At 34.5% G+C, this 23,893-nt stretch overlaps 1 protein-coding gene across 1 annotated transcript in view; it reads right to left on the bottom strand.

The window, feature by feature from the left end:
• Positions 1-23,893, bottom strand: part of LOC135214159 (potassium/sodium hyperpolarization-activated cyclic nucleotide-gated channel 2-like) — a 471,901-nt gene that overhangs the window by 20,198 nt on the left and 427,810 nt on the right. Inside the window, exons 9-11 of the mRNA XM_064248234.1 lie at positions 18,737-18,883; positions 10,800-10,917; positions 9,154-9,430 (exon numbers count right to left, since the gene is read on the bottom strand). Coding sequence (XP_064104304.1) covers positions 9,154-9,430; positions 10,800-10,917; positions 18,737-18,883 — 542 coding nt within the window. The remainder of the gene's footprint in view (positions 1-9,153; positions 9,431-10,799; positions 10,918-18,736; positions 18,884-23,893) is intronic.

The raw sequence follows: 23,893 nt of genomic DNA, 5'->3' as shown, positions 1-23,893 counted from the left end.
TCTCTCCCAAGTCCAATAAATACATACTGTATTTCTTTTTGCTTCTTCGTAATTCCAGAAAAAGAAAATACATGTACTAACATCATCTCCATGCCAGTTTGCATTGTATGAAAATCATCAAATCACAGGGCTCAGAACCATACCATGTACTGATATTATGCAATATCAAAATGAGATTTATGCATTACTGTGTAACCTATACTATATATTTTTTCCACAATACGTACACCTTTTTCCTTTAGAGTAGGTTACTCCAGTGAGAGTTAAATTGAATTTTTTGGCAAGTCTTCAGGATGTGGTTACTAATCCTGTGGCCTTCTCTGCCCTGAATGTGACCCACCACTCTAAACCAACCACCAGGTACATAATCAACTCCTTGGCCAACTGTGGTACACTGGATTTAAGGATACAGTCGTATTGCAATATTTTACAGGACTAAATATAATTGACAACTATTAGTTGCCAATGGTTTGAAAAGAAAGAACAGTTTCTTTGGTAGCCTTATCTATGAGTACATCTATGAAGAAAAACTACTGAACTTCTGAAGGGAGAAAGACATAAAAGAAGAAAATGAATCTTCAATATAAAAGAGAAACCAGTTTGTGGAAAACATATTTAGAAAAATAAGAACAAAACCCATGTTCAATTCTCCCTATGACTGCAGTGAAGGGGGTAAAGAATTCAGTCACAAAAGTAATGGATTCCCTCGTAAAAGGAAAGAATTCAAACATACAAGAAGAAAATAACCTGAAGTCGTCCTTCAGCTAATAAAAAATATCTTTTCTATCATATTAAAAACTTTCTCTTTCTCCCTTCAACAATTATGATGAAGGTTAAGTTACTGCATTTTAATTTCACTACAGAGTGCCAGTTTTTTCAAATGAATCATTGGTTCTTTGTTCACATTTTTTCCAATTCCATTACATTTTCAACAAAAGAGGCCAACACTATACATAATCCAAACGACCTTTTGGGAGTTATGACTAATGTTCCTCAATTTGGAAGGGCCCTCAGACATTCACTGAATGTCTCCCATGATCTCTCAATGTAATGATGTCATTCATGCACTTTGAGATTAATCACCCAATTTAAGTTTACAAGAATTATTCATAAAATGGCCGTGGATTTTCTTTCGTTAAGACCACAAGTTCGTTTGTGTAAATACGTACTGTACTATACCTAAGTAAACAAATTTATCTTTTCAGCTCTAGGAACCACTGTTTGTAAAAAATCAAGCGGAAGAATGCAGAGTATTTATGCAACTGTGAATGTTACAACTAAACTAAGTCACTAATATTCCAATTTTCCTTGTAGGTTACATCATTATGTATACTGTTTTTACAAGAGAAGTATAACCAGCTACTGTACCACATACTATATTACAGCACTTGGCTAGAAGCTCTGCACTGTTATCTGCTATTTTCACATGAAGGTTGGCAAATATGATTTTTTGTACAAATATTGTATAAATTTTTATATATACTACTGTACAAAGTTTTTAATAAAGTTTCACTCTTACTATTCAAAATTAAAAAAAACAAGATGCCTAGGTCTGGAACTTGGAAAGTTGGAGTCGTAGTTGATCAAAACAATGCAAGTTTGTCAAAAGAGCTTTTATTTAAATTACCCAACCTCTCTTAAAACTGCATTTTTATGAAATAACTGAACATTAGACTGAACTAAAAAATAATTTGAATCTATCCTTAATTCTTCAAAATTCTTGTTGAAATATATCCATCATTCCAAAAAAATATTGTGTAAAAATGTTATTAAGTGTAGTTGTACAATAAATACACAATTTGCAAAAAGGTACAAAAAAAAAAAGCTTTGCTTTTCTTTGAATTTCCTTTTAACAATAAAGTACATAAGATGCCGACCCTTTCTCCACTTGCACTCTATGAACCTTCGTTATGAGTTAAACAAAGACTTGGCCATTACGCCTTGTGCTAGGAGAGTGACTTTTAATTATGTCCCATCCTGATATCAGTCAACATTTAGGCAACATATAAGGTGAAATGAGATAATAAATGAACTCATAAATAGTACATTGGATGTGATTTGTGATGTATGCCAATGCAAATACATATGATTTGGGAAAAGTGTCAATAACTGAAGTAGTCTTTGGGGGCAGAGGGTCAGAGAGGGCTCTCTGTCTGTGGTGTTGGTGAAGACAGGTGGAGGGGAGGGGAGGTGCTCAAGAAATTGGTGTGCGTCAGACGGGCACAAGTTTCGCGCTCACCTTGAGCACAGAAGCTCGATGCAGTTAGTTCTAGTAGTGGGAGTAGTAGATAGAAGATAATACTATTAAACAGTTTTCCTAATGAAACCACAAAATATAATCATATTACATCACCTTAACATTCCAAACACCATTTCTGTCATAACATAAGTTCTAGCTACTTTCGTGAATGAATGAGTGAATGTGTTCTGCAGTGCAGTATATGGCAGAACAGCGTTTCTCAACCATTTTTCTCTTTCTCTTCCATAAACTCAAATTTTCATAAAACAAGCATTATTTTCTGAAAACAGATTAAAGCAAAAACAGTCACAGTTTTCTCAAGTTTATAAACAAAAAACAAAAACAACCAAACCTGTGAAAACCAAGAAGAAATACAAATATGTAACCTGCATTATATATATATATCAAAACTCACAAAAAGAACCAAGGCATTAAAAAAGACTAATGAAGACCGCATGTCATCTTATCAAACACATGGGTCATGTAAATACTTCATGTGGGGTTGAACTTTACATAAACACAAACACACTAATCTCATCTTAAATTGAAAAGATGTTTCCTGATGAACAATGCAATATGATTAACCTTTTTACCCAGACCTCTCACTGAACCTCTGGAACCTCAATGGTCCCTAGGGTCCCAAAGAACCCCAGATGAGAAATGAATGGCAAATTGATGTTGTGTTACTGAAAGCACAGATACATTTTGTAGGAAGGAATGGATGAATCTCTTTAATGAAAAGACATCGTTAAATTACTGTACAGCTCTTAAAAAGACAAAAACAGCATTTCATGTTAAGAACCAAGACATTGGATGATTAAAAACTGGAAATTGTTTCTTCCAGACATGGATGAAGGGTTGACAAAACTGAACAGTATGAGCAAACAAAAACATTTTGTTTAAGTCTCTTGCTTTATTCAATCTGTTTAAAGTGATGACCTAAGGAAATGGTGACTCAAATTTGCTTAATAATCTTAAAACCCTATTCATTACTCTCCCTACATTAAATGTACTACTATGGAAATTGGTAATCTTCTTAGGAGCACACGATTTTACTTTAGAAGGCAAATTTACTGCTTCCTTCATAGGCAAGCCCTACCATACTACTTTTCTTTTTCTTTGGGCCTTGGTTGGACAGGAACAGTGTTGATTGTCTCATTGGCCTTCCCTCTTTAAAAATCAGGAATGTCAAAGGTCAGACTGCTAAAAAGTGTAAAGCAATGACTGTCTTTCAAAAATAAAAAGGTGGAATCATCCTGTGACAACGGGGTCACACACATCAATACAAAACCACTCTATATAATTCAACTTGAAAGCTGTTATGAATCCAGCATTCTATGCTACTCAAGTTAGGAGGCTTTTCTTCTTTAAGAATGACAACTCCATGAGAAATATGGTAAAAAACATGCTGCTCACAAGATCAGCTAACAAATGTAGAAAATAACTGTTCCAAAGGCTGCAAAAAAGTCTTGATACCAACATGGGAACTTGAAATTCTCCTTAAAGGAGTATGTACATGGTAATGTGTATGATGCAGTATATTCAATTCCATAGTGTGGTCCATTTAGAAAAATCCTGAATGATGTTATCTGGTGAATGTGGCTCTAACATTTTCTTGCATTTTTCTTGTGGACTATGATTATGTTCTTAAAAGTTTGGTTTAATTTTACCCTGAGGTTTTTCTTTGTGACAAACTCGACAAAACAAAAGGCTCAAGGGACAAACCATGGCAGATTGTGGCATAATCTAATCAAGAGGATTTTCCTCTTTGAATAATATTACAGTATTCTCCAATCACCCATGTTGTCTAACCTGCAAAAGCTTGGGTTCCTATGGAAGGATGCAACTACTCTTGACCATCTATAAATTGGGTATTTAGACAACACAAGGCTAGGTTTCTTCACCACAAGAAATGGATGTAACTCTGACTTAAAATGCAACAGCACAGAAACATCTGCGTATTGTACCTTGAAATGTGAATAGTATATCATCATGAATCAAGATAGCTGTGGTGCGGGAAAGTTAATGAAAACAGACTTATTGGCACACATCACCCAGACTAAGTCAGTAAGTTGCCAAAAGACTAAAAAGATATGAAGCTCTGACATATGCAAAAGAAAATTAGACAAATCTATTCAAAAACAGTTCTGACACAAAAAAATGTGTTACTTTTTTTTTTAAACTGGACCACAAATTAAGGAATCTCAACTGATGGACCAAATTAGTGCTGGATAATAAAAATGTACCAAAGTTACAAAGCATTCTGTAAACAAGTTTTGCCATTGTTAATAGATAAATAATAGACAGAATGCTGTCCTGTTTTCATTGTGACCTGCATTCCCAGGAGAGCTTTTAAATAAAGTAAAAAAAAAATAACAGAAAACACAAGAGTACAAGTTAGCATCAATTCATTATTTGATGTCACTATCATCTATACTATACTTTATTGATGGTGCTAAAGATGTTTTCTAGTACCCCTATTTGTACCTCATTTAGATAAAATTGTATGAGCCACAGATTCAAATAGCTTGTGGTTAGTCTTTTCTACAAATGCCCACATTTGCAACTTTTCTTTCTTAATCTGCATATATAATAATACATATTTTATTGATGTTTAAGACAGCAATAGGCTTTATAGTGATTAAAAACTGCAAAAATGAATAACTGTCCATTACGAAAGATTTACTGAAAAAGTAACCTTAAAGTAATAACCCAATATTTTGTAAAATATAATTCAAATTAGTTAAAATTCTATTCTATTCCAATGACAATTAATTTCAGTGAATAACATAATTCTACATTTTAAAGGCAGCCATTTAGTACTCTCAAATCAACCATGTCATTGCATTATTAATAACAATTTGGTAATGGATTTTACGACTGTACCATACAAAATTAACGATGCCTTAATTGGTATGGGGTGTTTTACGTAATGACAATTTAGGCGAACTCACACAATCTGACTTTAACACACTGCAGCAACAAAGCTTCTTTGTTCTCTTTTATCTTTCGCGTAATTCTGATTTGCTCAGCAGAAAGAATTTACAGTTTAAATTGGTTTAGTTCTCATGTTATTCATGTTGTCCAAACTCACTAATGATACAAATTTATTTTTACAGTGATCATATACAAAACTATAATTGGTAGGTACGTATTATTTTCACTGCAGTTCTTGTTACCTATTAACAATACCATTATGTATTAGGTAAGAACTAAATAAGAGATGCTGTAAACTGTACTAGCATAAAGTGGTCACCTATGCTACCTGTTATTTTAAATTTCTGAAAGTTAAAGCTCAAATTCAATGGTATTTTACCCAAAACTTTATTTTCATCCATGACTGATATGTTTCTTTTTCTACTCTTAGCTTTTCCCGGGCTGACATCTGAGGAGGAGAGGGTCACATATAGAACTGAATCTCAGGGCATGCCTGTCAAGTGTGACAATTATTATTAATACAGCAGTTTCTATCAACATGTACCTCAGCTTCAGTAGGGTAAAAAAAAAAATTTACCATACAGCATGCACTCGAAGTCATTTAAGCCCTAAAAAAGAACTTTCATGCAAACACTTTTATTGCAGATATCTTCAATCTTCTCTCAATTTACATTCTATACCTTTACTGCTTTTCTTCACTCTTTATTCTTCCTCAAAAAGTTGCATTACTCATTAATGAGTAATTGCATTACTCATTAAGAGCCACTATCTTGCTACCCAGACTTGCCGTGAAATGAGCATGTATTCCTCTTTTCAAAACTTTTGCTTCTGTTAATTCAAGGCTGTCCAAACTTTTGGCAGAGTAATAAATGCACTCTATTAACTAACATAATTACATGAGTAATGCAGATTCATACTACCTAGACACATGTTCTCTCCCTGAATCTGACACACAACAGAATATTTTGTCACTAACACAAATGGTCATTAAACCCCTCCAAGATAGGTTTTTTTTACGAAATCATTAATATAATATTGTTGATCAAACTATGCTGGGTTTGGGGTTTATGTTTGTTTTGAAACAGTCGACCAATACTTGCTAGGCTCTTTGATTTGCTTAACCAAACCTGACATTCAAGCAATAATCATCAACATCTACATCTCTACATTTTAATTTCAAAACCTTTTCAAGGTTATTCTTTAGTCGTCTTGTTATAAATGTACAAAGCAGCTTTGTTTTTTTCTGAAGGAAACTTGGATTACTCTGGGCCAAAATCCTTATCTAATGATTTGTAAATCAGGAATAATAAATAATTTTTTCTGTAGAATAAATTAGCTACCTAATCACCTGGGTTGACTGCCAGCAATTGTTTTCTTCTTAGTATCAACAGCCTGCTGATTCTAAAAATGCTACTAAACATGCCTGAAGTTCTAACAATTTTGATTCTACGCATCTTTGTCAGACCAAGGAAGACAAAATCTGCACAACAAACTGCCAGCAGTCCCTAAACACTGCCACTTTATTGTGATATCCTGGAAACCACAGCAGTACAGCATTGAGAAACTAATTTGGATAACAATTGTGACAGCACTGGTGACAGTTGTATTCATGATAATCATAAAAAAGGAAAAGAAAAGATCAGAAAAAGATGAATAAAAAACTATAACAAAGCTGTCCCATTTTCAACAATCAAAACTATGGAACTCATGAAAGGTTAAGAAAGCAACAGCAGAAAGGGCAATTGTAAAAACAACAGTGATTATACTAAAGGCATGTAAGGGGCCTTACATGAAGACACAATCTTTAATAATAACAACTATAGAATAAGTTAGTGAACAAACTACCAGTCTATTAAATCTCCATAGAATTAACATCCTTTAGACTAGGTATGATTACTTAAATAACCTAACCTTTATAAGGGATGCATTTTTCAAAAGTCCCACTAATTGGCAGCCAAAAAGATCAATCAAGAAAGTGTACCAACATCCAAAAAAGGATTAAAACATCCTTGTGGCAATTAATATGTTTAAGGTTCAAGTTCCAATATTCTCTTAAACCCTGGCCATGCACTGATTATACCCATTGTCTGAAATAGTTTTTTTTTTTCATTTTGTCCAACATGTTAGCTCACAAGTTGTTTTATTCTTTTATGTCATTTCCTAACCTGTCCTTGAGGATGCTCACTCTACTTTATCAGAATGGCCCTTTGCCAAGTTCCATGTTAAAAACATAAAATTATACATAGATTCTGCTAACCTCTGTGATGTGAATTGTAACATCAATATACATATATTATACAGTGTATACGTAGTATACTATATATATATATATATATATATATATATATATATATAATTATATATATATATATATGATGTGAATTGTAACATCAATATACATATATTATACAGTGTATACGTATGTATACTATATATATATATATATATATATATATATATATATATATATATATATATATATATATATATATATATATATATATATATATATATATATATATATATATATATATCGTATATATATATATGTATGTATGTATATATATATATATATATATATATATATATATATGTATATGTATATGTATATATATATATATATATATATATATATATTCATATACATATAGAATATGTACTAGTACGTATATAGTTTTCCATTGTTTAGTAGTTTACCTCAACAACACATGACCAGAGAAAAAAAGAAATAAACTGTTGGGTTACGGATGAATCCTCTGTGCAGAAAAGCTTCACTAACCAACACAGAAGAGGCTCATCATCAGTGCATCAAATATGCCAACACGTACACTGCGCCATTCACTTCTGTCTTTTACAAACTCTTGTGCTTTCTGGAAATCATTGGTACGTACATTATTGAGGTCCTTCCTTTCCAATATCTCTCACGTCATCTAACCAACCCTTTCTAGGTCTTCCTTCCTCTCTCCTAATACTTCAGGAACACACATCTTTATCATTGGCCTAACTTCCTCCACTTCTTTCTGTAAGAATTAACTACTGGAGATCACACTCATCCATCCTATCACTTACCCTTAATTTTGAATCTCTTCCATGTTTTTACACATTTACCACTCTTCCACTTCTTATACCCATATACTGTGCAAACTATTGATTTTACTAGCTTCAGTCTTCTTCACTCTTATTCAAACCTCCCTTCCACAGGGTTAAGTTGGCTACACACTCCCAGCCTTGGCTCTTACAGGCACTACAAGACACTTTAATATTTTGCACACACCTGTTACCTTCCTTGTTGTAATTATTCTGTGCCTTATATATTCTCTCATCTTACCATCATCTGTAATATTAATTCTACCCCAAATTTATTGCTTGCACGCACTCTCAAACTCTTTTCCTAGTTTCTTTAACTTCTCTTCACAATCGACAGTCATTGCAAACACTGGCCATTTCACACTTTATTCATTTTTACATACCATTTTCTTACAAATTTGCTTCAAAATCCTCTGTCAATCCTCTGACTTCTGGCATCTCTCTCTCTCTCTCTCTCTCTATCTCTCTCTGATCTGGTTAACCTTTCATGTTCAACAGTTAGTTGTGAAATGAGAAAAAAAACGGTTAAAGAAGATGAAATGATTTGTTATGTGAGAAGTTGAGGCTCATGAATAATTTTCTTCCTACAGATGTCAGGTAGTGTATAGGCTATACACTGTGAAGTATCAAATATTGCAGGTATTTTTGCACCGTGAATCCTTTCTTTCACTCACTCTTTTTCTGTCTTTAATCAACAGCACAATCATTTCAGTTTACTTTTCAAAAGTAAAAATCTGTAATAACAAAAGCACTTATACAACCATAAAAACATAATTGCCAGGTTTGCAAAATTGACACGATATTAATAAAAAAAAAAAGAAGATAACATCCTGTGATATGTAAGGTCACCCCTTCACTTAAATCGGTGACAAAGCCTACACACAACATACCTTTCTGCCGCTACACTCTCCATTGTCCGTCTCATGAGAGGATACGAGTCCAAGACGGTGTTGAAGTGCTCGACACTCAAGCTGAAAAGGTTGCAATAAGTCTCCGCTCTCACTGATGCTGTCCGCCGGGCATTAGTCAGGAGGCAGATCTCGCCAAAGTAGGAGCCATCGCTCAGCGACGTCGCCACTTCTCCATTGGACATTACAATATCAACAATGCCTTCTTGAATGAAGAACATCTTGTTCCCAATGGTACCTTCCTTGATGATAATGTCACCTGGATAACGGAGAAGTCGTGTTAGTTGTGAAGCAGGAAGGCGACGTGTAGAAAATCCCTAAGAACACGCGACCTAGCTTTCCCTACAAAATCTCATTGCATTGCTGTCTCTGGTCATTCTTCATGGCCATGCTCAAAGGGATAGTTAAGAATGCTGCTGTTAGTCTCTGGAATAAGCATACGTGAGCTGGTTGTCCCCTCTGTTCACGTTAAGAATGAGAGATAAATAAAGGAGTTATAAAAAAGGGGAATTGAGAAAAATGAATAACTGTGAGTGAAGTAAAAGTGAACTAAAACTGAAGCTTATAGTCCATGCTAAACTTATCTCAGGGATAAAGTTGAATCCTGGCATAGGCTTAAATTGAAGATGGCAATTTGACTTGAAAGAATGTTTAAGACTAGTGAGGTATCGAAGGTAGGACAACAACACATGCATTAAATATACTTCATGCTAAAAAGATGGGCACAGGAGAGGGGGAAATATTTTTCTTTTTGGGAGTAAACAAAAATGAAAATAAACAGAGCAAATCATGTCTTGAAGTACAAAGTGGACTGAAGAGGATACGAATAACAGAGGAATGACCAATGCCAATGCTAATCATTACTGACATAGGATCTACCACCCAGTTAGAGGCTGATGACGAATTTCCCGCAAGCAAAGGGATACACAAAGTGTAGTCTAAGACAGTTTCTCTCCTCCATGTTGAACAGGTTATCTATATAATCTAATGTGTTAGGCTGCACTGTTAATTTGAATACTGCTAACATTGCTCCAGCCCTCACATGAAATGAACCATTTGTAGCATGTCAGGGGTGAAACAATGGTACGTACATGACACTTTTGATTTTTGTAAGGATTTCTTGACAGGTACAAAATACCAATTTTAAAGCTTTATACAGGGAGAGTTACGGAAGAGTACCAGTACTATACAGCTAATGGAAATGTGGGAAAAATTGACAGGTTGATACAAAACTGCACTAATTTCGTGACAACAATAGTAATTCTGTCCCACAACTATTTCTACAATTGATACGACACCTGGGATACTGGCTCTCACTTGAGCACAGACGATACAATCTGCCTCCAGGTCATAGTGCCACAAGAAGGGGATATTACACTCAGTCAGATACACACGAGCGGTAGTCACTGCAGTTGGTTCACTGTGGTACACATCATGGGCACTCAGATCATGAAAGCATTATGTGTAATATGTTCGTTTTTATAAATGACCGAGTCAATTTTCTTTTTTTTTTTTTTGAAGGAAAGACATAGTGCTTCCAAGCCTGGTTGACCATGCCAGTGCCAACTTCTCTACGTGATGCTTGCTACACTCGCTGCCCGCGGTGTGGCTCACGGCCACTACTCTACCTGGTTGGTACACCTCGTATCTCAGCTTGGTAACCACGTCAGTCACAAAACGTGCATCAGCATTGGCAAAAAATGGCACGGAAGCAACTAAGGCCCTGCAGTTGAAGTTTATCACGTCCTGGGAGGCGATTGAAAACTTCCGATTAGATTTCTACATTTAATCATTTCTATAACTAAAAAGACTAGACTAAAATGAAGGCAAGTGATGGGGGTCCCGACCACACGGAAGAGACTGAGAGTAGTATATGTTTTTTGCTTGCTGTAGGTGGGGAAAGCTCACCGTGGTGTGTGACAAGGTGGCACCACCTCTCCCTTTCCTGGCTACCAACAAGCATGGATGGCGCGAAGCTCTTATCTCTGTCTCTCCGTCCAGCTTCTCTCTCTCCAAGCCATAATGACCATTGTAGCATTGGGAAGGGAGGGGACGGCCAGCACAACTAAAGAACTTGCGTGTGGCTGAGAAGCGCTGTGTTGCTCAGTCTGGCCCTTTCAGGATTGTTTGCGGAAGTGTGTAGTAGTAGTAGTAGTAGTATTTGCATCATAACACTGTTCGTCTTCGGAATAGCACTGACTCGAGAATTATTCATAAAGGCAGATTAATTATGGCTGAGGAAAGTGGACTTTCTCAATCTGTTTTAACTAGGGTTTATAAAGCAACTGGGAACAACACCTCATCCATAAAACAGTTTGATGCCGATTCCATAAATTTGCGTATGACCATTTAGATTGTCACCCGTTTATCAAATTGGATTATAAAATAACTTTGTTCTTCAGATGACTGCTTTTTTGTAACAGATCAATTACATTTTTTAATACAATCTTGAATTTGTGTAAATGCACGTCAAATGCCTCCGGGACCAGGCCAGACTGGGCAACGACAGGCGACAGTAAAGTGTTCGTGCTGCTTCCTAAGGGACACCAACCTGGCAAGAAGACCTCGTATTTAAGTTTTGTGACGACCTCTGAGACGAAGCCAGGGTCGGCATTGGCAAAAAAGGGTACGGACGCCACCAATGATCGGCAGTTGTAATTGATAACGTCCTGCAGGTTATAACAGACAAGACAAGGGGTCAGAGGCCACTGCTTGTTGTGATGCAACAAGTTTTTTTTTTTCTTTTAATAATGCACTCATAGACAGAGACTCAGTGCAATTCATGCGTAATTTTTTTTTTCGTCTTTGTAGTAAATACTCAAGTGAAATTATGACCTTGCAGCAGCAAGAATCAAATAGCCTCAAATTTACCATTTTTAAAAATTTAATCTTCAATGTCTGTTGGACACTGATAGCACAGGATACTGTATTTCCAAAAAATCTTATGCTGTTGTTGTTGTTGTTGTAGTTGTAAGCAATGAAACAACTGCAGGGTAACAAAAGGCTGTGAGATAAATAACTGTGAGTCTGTAACAGATCTGCTAAAAGCCGATGATGAAAAATAAACAACAAAAATGTCTTCTTCTTTGTTTCTTTTTTTTAAACATGTTAGACCAGTCTCGAAGAGGAAGGTTAAAAGCAGCGTAGTAATAAAAGGCGTGAGAAACGGAACGCAGGGGTTACAAAGAAAATGCTGAGCTTGTTAAAGACTTCGTGAAGGTAGCTCGTAAATTGAGTTCTGGGTCACAGAGAGGGGAAAGAGTGGAATAAAAAGATAAAGGAATATATTTATATAAAATGTTTTCACTGTAATATGCAAAGACTGTATATCATAATCAAACAGGCAATAAACATGTTTAAGGAGCATTAAGCTATCCACGATATCTCAAAATCTATGTCCATTAAAAGTTTTAATGATACAAAAAGGTGAGAGCAATTCAATCAATCTACAAACTGCAACAAATCATGCTCTTGTTTTCCTGGCAGAATACAACCCGCGAATATGGAGAGACAAAATGTATACTATTTACATATACAAATATATAAATATATATAATATCTATATATATATATATATATATATATATATAATATATATATATATATATATATATATATATATATATACAACCCAAATTTCTGGAGTTGAGTGACTTGAATAAAAAACGAGTTGTATAATGCCAACAGGTGTAGAGTTATAAGGATAACTAATTACCTGCTTTGATGAACTTGTTTTTTATTTTTAAATTACCATGACATTTATACGTATACGTACTGAAAAAGACACAGACTAAAATAAACCTACGTCTTGATGTCTACCAAAATTACAAAAAATGAGTACAATTCTTTGAAACCAAAATGGAAAACTGTAGGTTGAAACAGAACTACTTATTTATTAATCAGAGAACATCTTTTTAAAAGAAAACCTGAAATGTAAAGTTCTTCATAAAATGGATGGAAACATACTTTGAAAAGAAGAAAACATCATGAGAAGATTCTCAAAGAACAAAGGTTGTGGACATTCATTTAAAAAAGTTTTCTTCCATGTTTTATTCAACATTTACTGAGATAAATGATTGTCCCAGTAGTCACATCAATTGCGCTTAAAGTATCCATGATGTTACATTATGCAAATTTTGATCTACTCAGAGGTGAATTTCTGTACACTATTATTCCTCATTTATTTGCAAAGCATTTTATTGAATAATCTGATATGGTGGCACCTGTGATGGCTTAGAATGCTTAGAGACTACAACTACAAAATCACATTTGTGAACTATATGTATCACTGTACACTGTGGTGCAGTTGCCTATGTAGTCTATTTGTAGAGCTAAATGACCTATGTAATAATGAAATGCACTTTTAGAATTCAGTCAACCTCCTATGGTGAACCCTTACATATATAACCTTCATTATGGAAATTGACAAGAAAAAGGTTTGGAGTATGAAATAGGTGGGGAACCTCTCAACTGCAATATGAATCAAATATTAGGAGAGGGTGGAAAGTAAGATGGGAGAAAGAGACTATGAATGGAAGTACAGTGAAAGGAATGAAAGGGTTTGCACCTAGGGGCCGAAGGGACACTGCAAAGAACCTTAAGTAATGCCTACTGTATACCGTGTGAGGTACACTGATGGTACTACCCCCTACAGGCCTTGAATACATAGAACAAAATCCTATAGTAAGAATGATAAAAAACTGGGGTATACAGTTTGTTGACCTTATAAATTATGTACTACTAACAGCCAGAATGACCTCTTCACTTCTTTCCAAAGTGGGTCATGTGTATTTTCTACCTTTCTGCAGTGAAGCGTGTTTTTGTAAAATGTGAGGATATCAATAAGTTAAAGAGGTCATTGTGGCTAATAAGAATATTTTTCTGCTGAATGCAGCCTGTAAATTCTATCATTTATTTCTTGATAAACAAACACCATACATCACATGAAATAGACTTTGATGAAAATTAGAATAAATTTTTTGTTTAATTACAATCCCACCCCCATAAAATTTTAAGATTGTCTTAAAGACATACACACACATATGCCATGCATTTGTCAAAAGCATCATTATGGGGTGGTAGGATAGTCTAGAGTTTTCCATATTACACGATCTTGACAATGTCTACGATTTTCCATGTTAAGTTTATCAAAGTCAATGACATTCACTTTTCCCAGTACACAACCCTGATAAAGTCTGTGATTCTACTCAGTAGTACACAAATAATCACTATGACTTTCCTGATTGCATAAGCTACGTACATTATTTCTATTAATATCCCGACTACACAAACCTTATTATAGTCTATGATTACACCCCCCCCCCCCCCCCACACACACACTGAATTATTCTCATTAATTTCCCCACTAACAACCTACATAATAGAGTTTCCCCAGGTACACACCTAGAAATTTCAATGACTTCCCCAGTACACAATCCAAATCAGATCATCTATAGCTTTCCCTTTGGTTTTCCCAAGAACACAGCTTAAGCCCTAAGGGAATCACAGACATCAGAAATGTTACAATAACTTCTTCAATTAATTCTTTTCTGAACACATAATCTAATCTTTAGAGACTTGGGGAAAGCTATTTTATGGATTTAAGAATAACGCTTGCTAAGAATGCCCATACTTGTAGGCAAATTGCACTTTCTTTTTTTGTTTACAGCATAAATTACCCTACCTAATATGGATGGCAGTACCAAATGGCTGTCAATTACCATTCTTCAGCTTACAAACAGATTAAAATTCTTAATCCTTAAATTCACTAAATGACAATGGTATAGATTCTTAGACACATAATAATAACCACACTTATTCTAATGGTGTTCCTCCGACTAAATAAAAATGATTGCAAAAAGTTCTTAATTAATTGTATATGACCATTATCACTGTCATATTGTGCAACATAATTAAATCGGAGAAAGAAAGACTTTGATGAAAACTAATGTAATGAAATAAACAATTTTAGCTCTAAATCCTTGTTAAATTCTTTCTACTGTAAATATGAGATGTAACCAAACTGAGAAAATATACTGCACTTAAAAAAAGAATAAAGCCACTACATATAATCTTAATTCATGTTTGAATCATTATCAAAATAACATTTTTTACGGAGATAGCATTCATGTCTGCAATTCATGTTGATTATGGGTCAACAAATATGAATAAAGTTGATGCCACAATGAACTGGACACCTATAAAAGCACTCGCAAATTTATGAATCAGGGAAGAGTATCACTGAAAGTTTTGAAAAAACAATGCAAAACGTGTGATATGCCTGGTTTTTTCAATAGCCTGGTGCAAAGATTACTACTATAGTTTTAATCACAGGTTGTCAAAGGTCTTCTTTGCAAGAAAGGGGAGAAAACTTATCGCAGCATTGACAAATCAATGTTATACGAGTGCAGTTTATATATAAAAAAAAAAAATTCAAAGTTTGGTGTCAGATTTCTCATTTAAAAAGTAAGGGGCTTCTATTTCCATACAAAGAATGACATACACTAAAACTCCAATTTCTTGTACAATATGAAATAAACAAAAATTTTCCTTGCTAGTATTTGAGTTGTGTGTTTTCGATATACGTACTATATTTGCTTTCCTCTTATAACAGACGAAACTACATCATGCTGTAGGGGTACAAGATCAAAGAAAAGACTATGCAGGAAGCCATAAAAGAATGAGGCGCCAACTTTTTTAAAGTCAAAGTTTACAGCCAGCAACATATCGACTTAAGCCTAGTACAGTAAACGCCTTTTCTCCCTCAAAACTTTTGAGAGACTAAGTAGAAATCTCCAGTGTAAAAAAAGTGAACGCCATTTTCTCTCAGCAACTTCGAAAGGCATTTAACCAGCTTCTCTTTTACTTTCTTTTGTGAAGCTTTGACGTAACCTAAGCAGTGAAGTTCCTAAAAGAAAATGCTGCGTTTATTTTTCTATTTTTTGTGTGTGTGTGTGTGGGGGGGGGGGGGGGGGGTGTAGGCCAAGGGGACCAACTCTTAAAGGAACCCTACGAAGCATTTTCAAAAGGACCATTACAGTGTATTCCTTCTCTGACCTCTGATGAAACATCATCAATAAGGCAGAACCAATATCTTTAAAGGAACCTCCGAAGATTTTCAAGGACCATTACAGTGTATTCCTTCTCTGACCTCTGATGAAACATTTCATAATAAGGCAGAATCAATACCTGAGATTACTGTAATCTTTTGAAAGATGCTAATGATTTTATTTTTATTGCTGTAAGAGTATAAACTCTTATTTCTCACATTAAAAGTATAACAATAAGATAAGAGCATTAGAATGAATGTGTTAAAGCTACATTATACTATTAGGTTTTTTTATCATAAACCTGTTGAAAACAAAAACAAAAGTTGTTATAAGCCATCTTATTCAAACAATAAACTGTTTTTGGATCAATGTCAGTTTAAAATTTTGGGTCAATTTTCGTTTATAAAAATGAATACATATTCTAAACTTATCTTCCATACAAATATCAGTTTCCTATCAGCAAGCATTGGGATATGAAACTAATAGATTTTTTAACGTTAACTTTTCATCTGAAAACATCTAACTTGGGAAGTGGTAAATTACAAAATGTAGCAGTCCAGGCATCCACACCAGACCTCTTACTCCAAGGATTAATAATCTCATGGAAAACCTTTTTAAATTCCTTAGAATGATAATCGTGACCTGCATTTTACTTTTCAGGAATAACTGTTGTCCGAAACTTCAATTTGAGAAGGTAAGGGGTTAAGAATAACTAAAAACATATATATATATATATATATAATATATATATATATATATATATATATATATATATATATATATATATATATTGTAGTATAGTATTGTAATTCCTTAAATTAAGCATTTGTTTTATTCTGAAGCTCCTGATGCTACAAATTAAAAACTTTTTACCTCATAGGCTATTTAAGATAACTGTATTTCTCATGTGGATAGTGATTTTTCGTTTCTTATTCTACGTAGAGACGAGAGGACATCATTTATTTTAGAAAGTTCATTTTAGAATTTGTAACCATATTGATAAATATTTTGGTGTCCATTTTAATATCCCTTTTGATAAGAATAATTGTTAAATCTTACTATGTGGTTTCATTAATACATAAAAAATTAAATATCTCCTTAGTACCTTAGCAGTGAGAAATATCAAAATACAAAAATGAAAAAGGGTGACAGTATTTACTAATATACATATGCATGTAATTTTTTTTAATCATTTGAACCTTCTACAATCCAGCTTGCAATAAGCAACTTAGGCTGATTATAGTCATGTTGCTACTTACAGTACAAATTGCACTAACTTCATTTGTGCTAAGTTTTTTGTACACCAGGGGGGTTCCAACAGTTAAGAAATTTAACGGGATGGGTATTTATTCATCCAAACCACTACGTATATTTCACTTTCCTATTCACCCGTTTACTTAAATCAGCCTTAACATATTTCATAAACAGTCTACTCTTCACAAACTCCTTCATGTTGTTTCACTAATGAAGTGTTTCTGCTTCCCTAAAGCACCCATGACCATATTTTTGTTACAGGAGTATAATTAAACTCGCTCACTCACACATTTCCATCTCTCGTTTCATGTTATCAATATAAAGCTGATCTGGCTCTCTTCTTTCTCTTCATCCCAAAAAACTCAGCAAGAAAGTATCCTTAGTCTTTCTCAAAATTTTATTGCAATTAAATATTACAGTTAGTACTATGAATATCAAGAACCATCTTTGTGCATTTCATTTACTACTCAAGTGTGTGTGTATCAAAGAAACAGAGTTGAGAATACTTACAAACTCTTGCAGAGAGTATGTCAAAATATGAATGCTGTACTGTATGCCTTAATGAATAACAGTATATTATAAGATATCCATAACGAAAATAAATACTGCTATATACGTGTACGTATAGCAAAGTAAGCCAACACAGTTGCCACACCAGTATTTGCTGAGGCACTCTAAAATTACCATCATCATCAAGTTGAAATCTAAAGTTACTGCCAACCTTAAAAGCAAGATACATTCTGGCTTATAGACAATCTTAACAGCAAGTTGAATCAGGTGCTGACGACTGCAGTGATATGACACAATAATATTTGAATCAATAAATCAAGCAAGTTAACTGATGGCTTCTTCCTATCTATAATTACAGCAATGAAAACTCCTATTAGCTCGGGCTAGACCAACTTACAAAAGAAATCTGTTAATTCACTCCTACTGGGAAAAAAAATATGAACTACTGGATAAAAAACACTACATGCTGAAAGTGACAGGTATGGAGAAAAAGATAAACAACAAAATAATATATATATATATATATATATATATCTATATATATATATATATATATTATATATATATATATATAGATATATATATACTAATATTCAGATGCAGCAGAGAATCATGAAACACAATATGGAGATGGGGGTAGGTGGTGGTGGTCGTAGTGTCATGATCAGGTCACTTTATACAGCGAGTAAGAAGAGGAGGTAAGAGCATAAACAAACAAAAGACTTATTTTCCAGGCGTCCAGGACTACTTACCTCCCTGAGCTTCTCCGACAATTCCCCTAGGATCATCTCCTCGTCGAAGAACTTCCCCTGGTACCTGTGCTCGAAGTACTCTGTTATCCGTGTGCGTAACTCCCGTGGTAACTTACGGTACGCCATATACTCTTCAACCTGTTTCAGCTGGAAAACCAAAGACAGAGTTGCAAGGTCAGTGGCTATATGCACAGATTCCTCCTGGCCACTTTGGCCTTTCCATAAAATATGCAGCTTCTGGACAAAGTTATAAAATGATAAATTTTTGGAGGTGCATAGGATTATATATACATTAGTCTGAGAAAAAACTTGCTAGACCTTAAGTAAAAAAAATAATGAATCACACTGATTTGAAACAACTCATTCAGGAGGGGAGGGTAAAAGGGGTAGGAGGAGGCTTAGGACAATGTCCCACAAGAGCAATTTTTGGAATCTCTTGGAATCTTACCATCAAACTTTGCACCTAAAAGCGATTATCTCTACAAACTGGCATTGTAAATGGGCCAAAAGTATGGCAGAGATGAGGACAAGTAAGGTTGAACGTGGTGCAATATCACTGTAATGAAAATAGCTAAGTAGCTTCGATGATGCACAAACAAAAAGATATTGGTTACTTGGTGCATAGTTTGTCAGACTAAAAGATACCAGATAACTATTTCAAGTGCAAAACTGTCAGGTCACATGGGTCAATCTGGACTTCCATAAAGAAAAAACTTTTTGGATAATGTCTTAAAGTACTACAGTGGGAAAAGTTTGTTATATGTTTGAATTCACTCAAAGCTTATTGGAAAGTGACTTCAAATAGTAATGGAAGGCCACGGTAAGTGGGTTTGTAATGTAACTATTTGGATGGTGTTGAAAAATAAAAAACTCGTGCCAGGGGCAACCTGGGTTTTCATAAAACACAGGTTTGGAAAAGAATAAAAAACATAAACAGGGGAGTTTTCTTTCATAAGTTAATCTGAGACAGACAATTTCCACATAAAACGTATATTTTTTGGGCGCTGTTTTGAAACAGCACAATTTGGGAGGAGGGACGGGAAAGGGAGGGAGGGTGGGGGGGTCAAGTCTACATAGGGTTGCATGGAACAGTCAAAATTAAAGTAAAGAACAAATGTTTAGTACAGGAACGTTTTAAAATACAATTAGGAAGCTAGGATTACACTGAATTGTACGAGACAGTTTGCATTTCAACAGAGCCCTAAACTTACTTAAATCTTTGGTATAGATTTGTCAAAATGAAGAGCAATAAAATATATTTAAAACTACCAATGCACCTTAAACTCTGATGGAAATTAACCACCTGATTAATAAACAAGAAATCTAGGAGTGTACTATAGAATTCCACCCCAGCAGCTTCAAGATCTGAACACTGACATCTCTCTGAAGGGATGACATTGAAACTAGATGCTTGAAATGATGGACAACTGAATCTCTATAAAACATCAATAAGATAGACATTAAACATCAAATACAAAGGATAAGAAGGAAACAGAGTTCATCTCGTTAAGATTCAGAGTAATAAGATAAAGAGTCCATCTGCTTAAGATACAGACAATAATAATAGGATTAAATCCCACAGATGAAACCTTTCCACAATTGGATGACTATCAGGAACATTATCTACAGCTGTTAATTCAAGTGGAGTCACACAAGCCCGTTATCTGGCATATTGTGGCATCTTACTATAAACTCTTAAACTTATTACCAAATAAGTGGCTTATTCCTCTATATACTAGTGTAAACAAGTGTTTCATCGGCCTAAACTGGCATTAGAACAAAATTAATTATGTTTGCAATAAAACGGCATCATTATAATTAACATTCTTGACTTTGATTATGAGCAAACTGAGGAGGAATTATTGGCTGATTGGCAGCTAGAAAAGTTTCCAGAACATGCTTGTGAGACACCAATTTATACTCACAACTTTCTGGATGGAATGAGTCATCCCAGGCGCTTCATACAAGCTTAGTAGTAATTAAAAATATAACACTTGGCTGGAGCACCTCTCTTAAAACAGAATTTATAGATGCTGTCAACATGAATAAAAACAATAAACTAAAGATAGCAGGTTACAGAAGGCTCTTGGATGTCAAATAACACCTGCAAATAATTGAGAAATATTCAGACCATTGCTTTCCCATACAGTACATACAACAGTGGGTAGAGAAACATTTAGAACCATACAAATAAGACACTACATACCTGAAAACATTTTAGGAGGTACGTAGCACTATCAATGCATAATTCTATTAAAAATAAAGCACACCATCTTTATAAAAAAATAAGATACAAAAATAAAGAAAATCATTTATGTACTGTACCTTCAAAGTGTTGTGCATGATTGCACTGATATTTATTAGTGAACCAAACTTACCATACCAGCAATGGCACACGAAGGAACTATATCTTTCACACTATGTACTGTTGTTTTACTCTTGAAACCAATAACAGACTGCAATTCAGGGATTATGTTGTCCCAACAAGGTACACTGATGGGACAGACAATAACTTACAGCATGATGAGATAGGTTGTCTTAAAAAACACTTACAACTGAACTGCATACTTTATCTGACTTAATACGTATTACCATATTACAAACACAACTTGCTGTGTTCCTTCAAAAAAAAAATAATAATAATATTAAAAAAAAAAATAAATAAATAGGAAATACCTAAAACCACCATGGCTGTGTCTGTCATCAAAAAAATTTAAATTCTCATTTGATATAAGAAAATATGCCAACAATCATATCGTACCATTCCAAATACGTACAGTTATGCACTATTTAATATTTAGGAAGGTTTTTCTCAAAATTTAGAAGACATTGATTATTTGCTCAGCTGATATGACCCCATTCATGATAAACTTATTACAAGCAATGAGCACTACCAGTGTTCAATAAATGTGTAACTTTGCAGTACTGTACTGTAGAGCTCATAATTTGTTTCCTTATATTTAGAGGATTACATGAATTCCCATTCACAAATACTATGTCATGTACAAGACAGGAATATTACCTAATGACAAAATATCTTACCTTATATTCAGGAGAAACATCAGTACCTCATTTAGGAGGGATATGACCTTGTTTAATACGTATATTATTGCCTTTTATTCAGAGAAATATAACACTATATTCAGGAGAAATATTACCTCATATTCAAGATGCATATAACCTTATATATTCAGGCAAAATATTACCTGATACTAGTACTCCTAAATATTTGGATTAACTTACATTCAGGAGAAATGATCTCACACTGGAGGAATGTTACGTACTTAGTACATATTAAGGAAAAATAACGATTACCTTGTGTTTCAAGGTAATATGATCTCAGGGCCAGGAGTTATATACATTTCCTAATACGTACAGAATTCAGAACAAGTCACTTCATATTCAAACATTTATTACATTATAATCAAGAAAATCATTACCTGATATACACAAGAAACATCATCTAATATTAAATAAGTATATAGCCTTAAATTCAGGGTAAGTATATGTAACAATAAGTCTAAGCAATATACCGCCTTACATTCAAGAACACTGCCTGAGAAATATATTATACAGTACATACCTTATACGTATTTAGGGAAACCACCACCTTACATTCAGGAGAAATACAGTAATATGTATCTTATATTCAGGAGAAATATTATCTCATATTTGGCAGGAATACAATCTAATTATTTCTTTATATTCTAAAGAACCAGTACCACTTAATTGGGAACACAGCATGTACTTTATAATTAGGAAGAACAATGCCTCATATTCAGGAGAAATGGTACATATTATGTCTCTAACAAAATATATTCACACTGAGTATCAACTCAACTAGAAAAATATATACTGCCTTATACATATTCTGAAAAGATAATTATCACCTCATTTAAGAGATACTACTCATTTAGATAGAAAAACACCCCAATGCCTTAGGTGAGTCTACTTGTCCAACTACAACAGGACTTTGTAACAAAAAACTTGAGGAGCTGAGCTTAGACCAAAGCAGATCACCTGAAACTGTTATTCTTTGTACTAAAAACAAACCACAGACATTTCCTTCTCATTTGTTTTTTTAACTTATTTAACTAGAACATATGATAAATAAAAAGATGAGGGAAACGTTAGCAGTCTGGAAAAGGTAGCTTTTTCTCTCTCTCTCTCATACTAGGCTAAGATTTACCAGTAAGTTCATCAAATCTGACATTAAAAATTTGTAGAAATACCATGCAGAACATAGCAAATGATTAGGAAAATGAAATTCTGCATTTTCATTAGAGTTATTACATATTAAGGCAAATTATCTGGCCTCGACACTGTCTAAGGCTAGGGCACCATAAGGTGGATTGTGGTGCTTATAGACTTTTGAATTTCGGTTAGCACTGATTTTTGCTTAGCATCAGGCCCCCAGGAACCGAACCTGTCATTAACCGGGGGCTGCCTGTTTATGGAAGTGCATCCATCATGTCCACTGATACCATCCACTGATACCTTGCTGAATTACTGCTGAAACTGAACTAGCAGACACCATGGTCAACAGTCAGGATAACAAAACAGTTTAAGTGGAGACATCCAGTATTGGCTTCAATCCTCCTGAAGCTTTTGATACCAGAAAAAGGCAACTGAACTGTAGAACTCCAGGAATGAATCCAAGACTGTTTCCCCAGTTCCTTTTAACAAAAAGAGCCCATTTCCTGCCCCATGATCTGGAGCTTCTCTTCATTGTGGAGGTAGGAGGGAAACTCCAAAGGAGCACTGGCTTGGAAAGGATGGGAATGTGTATCCCTTGTTTAGTGCCTCCACCATTCAGGGATCTACCTCCAGATCCTGCCAAACCAAATAAAAGAGGTTCAACCTCCCTTTTACAGGGGACTGAGGGCTTGATACATCACTTCTTAACAGGACCTGGATTTTTTCTATGATGCTTCCTGTCCTTCCAGTACCCAAAATGACTGACATGAGGGTACTGGCAACTTACCTGTTTACCTGGAAGGAACCCTGGAACTTGTGTTGACTGAAGAAATGGTAGGTGTCATGGTTTTGTAAGCCCATATGTTTGAGAGCAACGCAACAAAGATCTGGTTTCCACTTTCTCAACCTCTTGTATTTTCATACCTAATGCCGAGTGTCCAGTGAAGAATGCAAGGGATG

The sequence above is a fragment of the Macrobrachium nipponense genome, chromosome 19 (assembly GCF_015104395.2).
Source record: "Macrobrachium nipponense isolate FS-2020 chromosome 19, ASM1510439v2, whole genome shotgun sequence".
Lineage (NCBI taxonomy): Eukaryota > Metazoa > Arthropoda > Malacostraca > Decapoda > Palaemonidae > Macrobrachium > Macrobrachium nipponense.
Note: the sequence above shows the minus strand (reverse complement) of the source record. Positions and strands in the feature narration are given on the sequence as shown.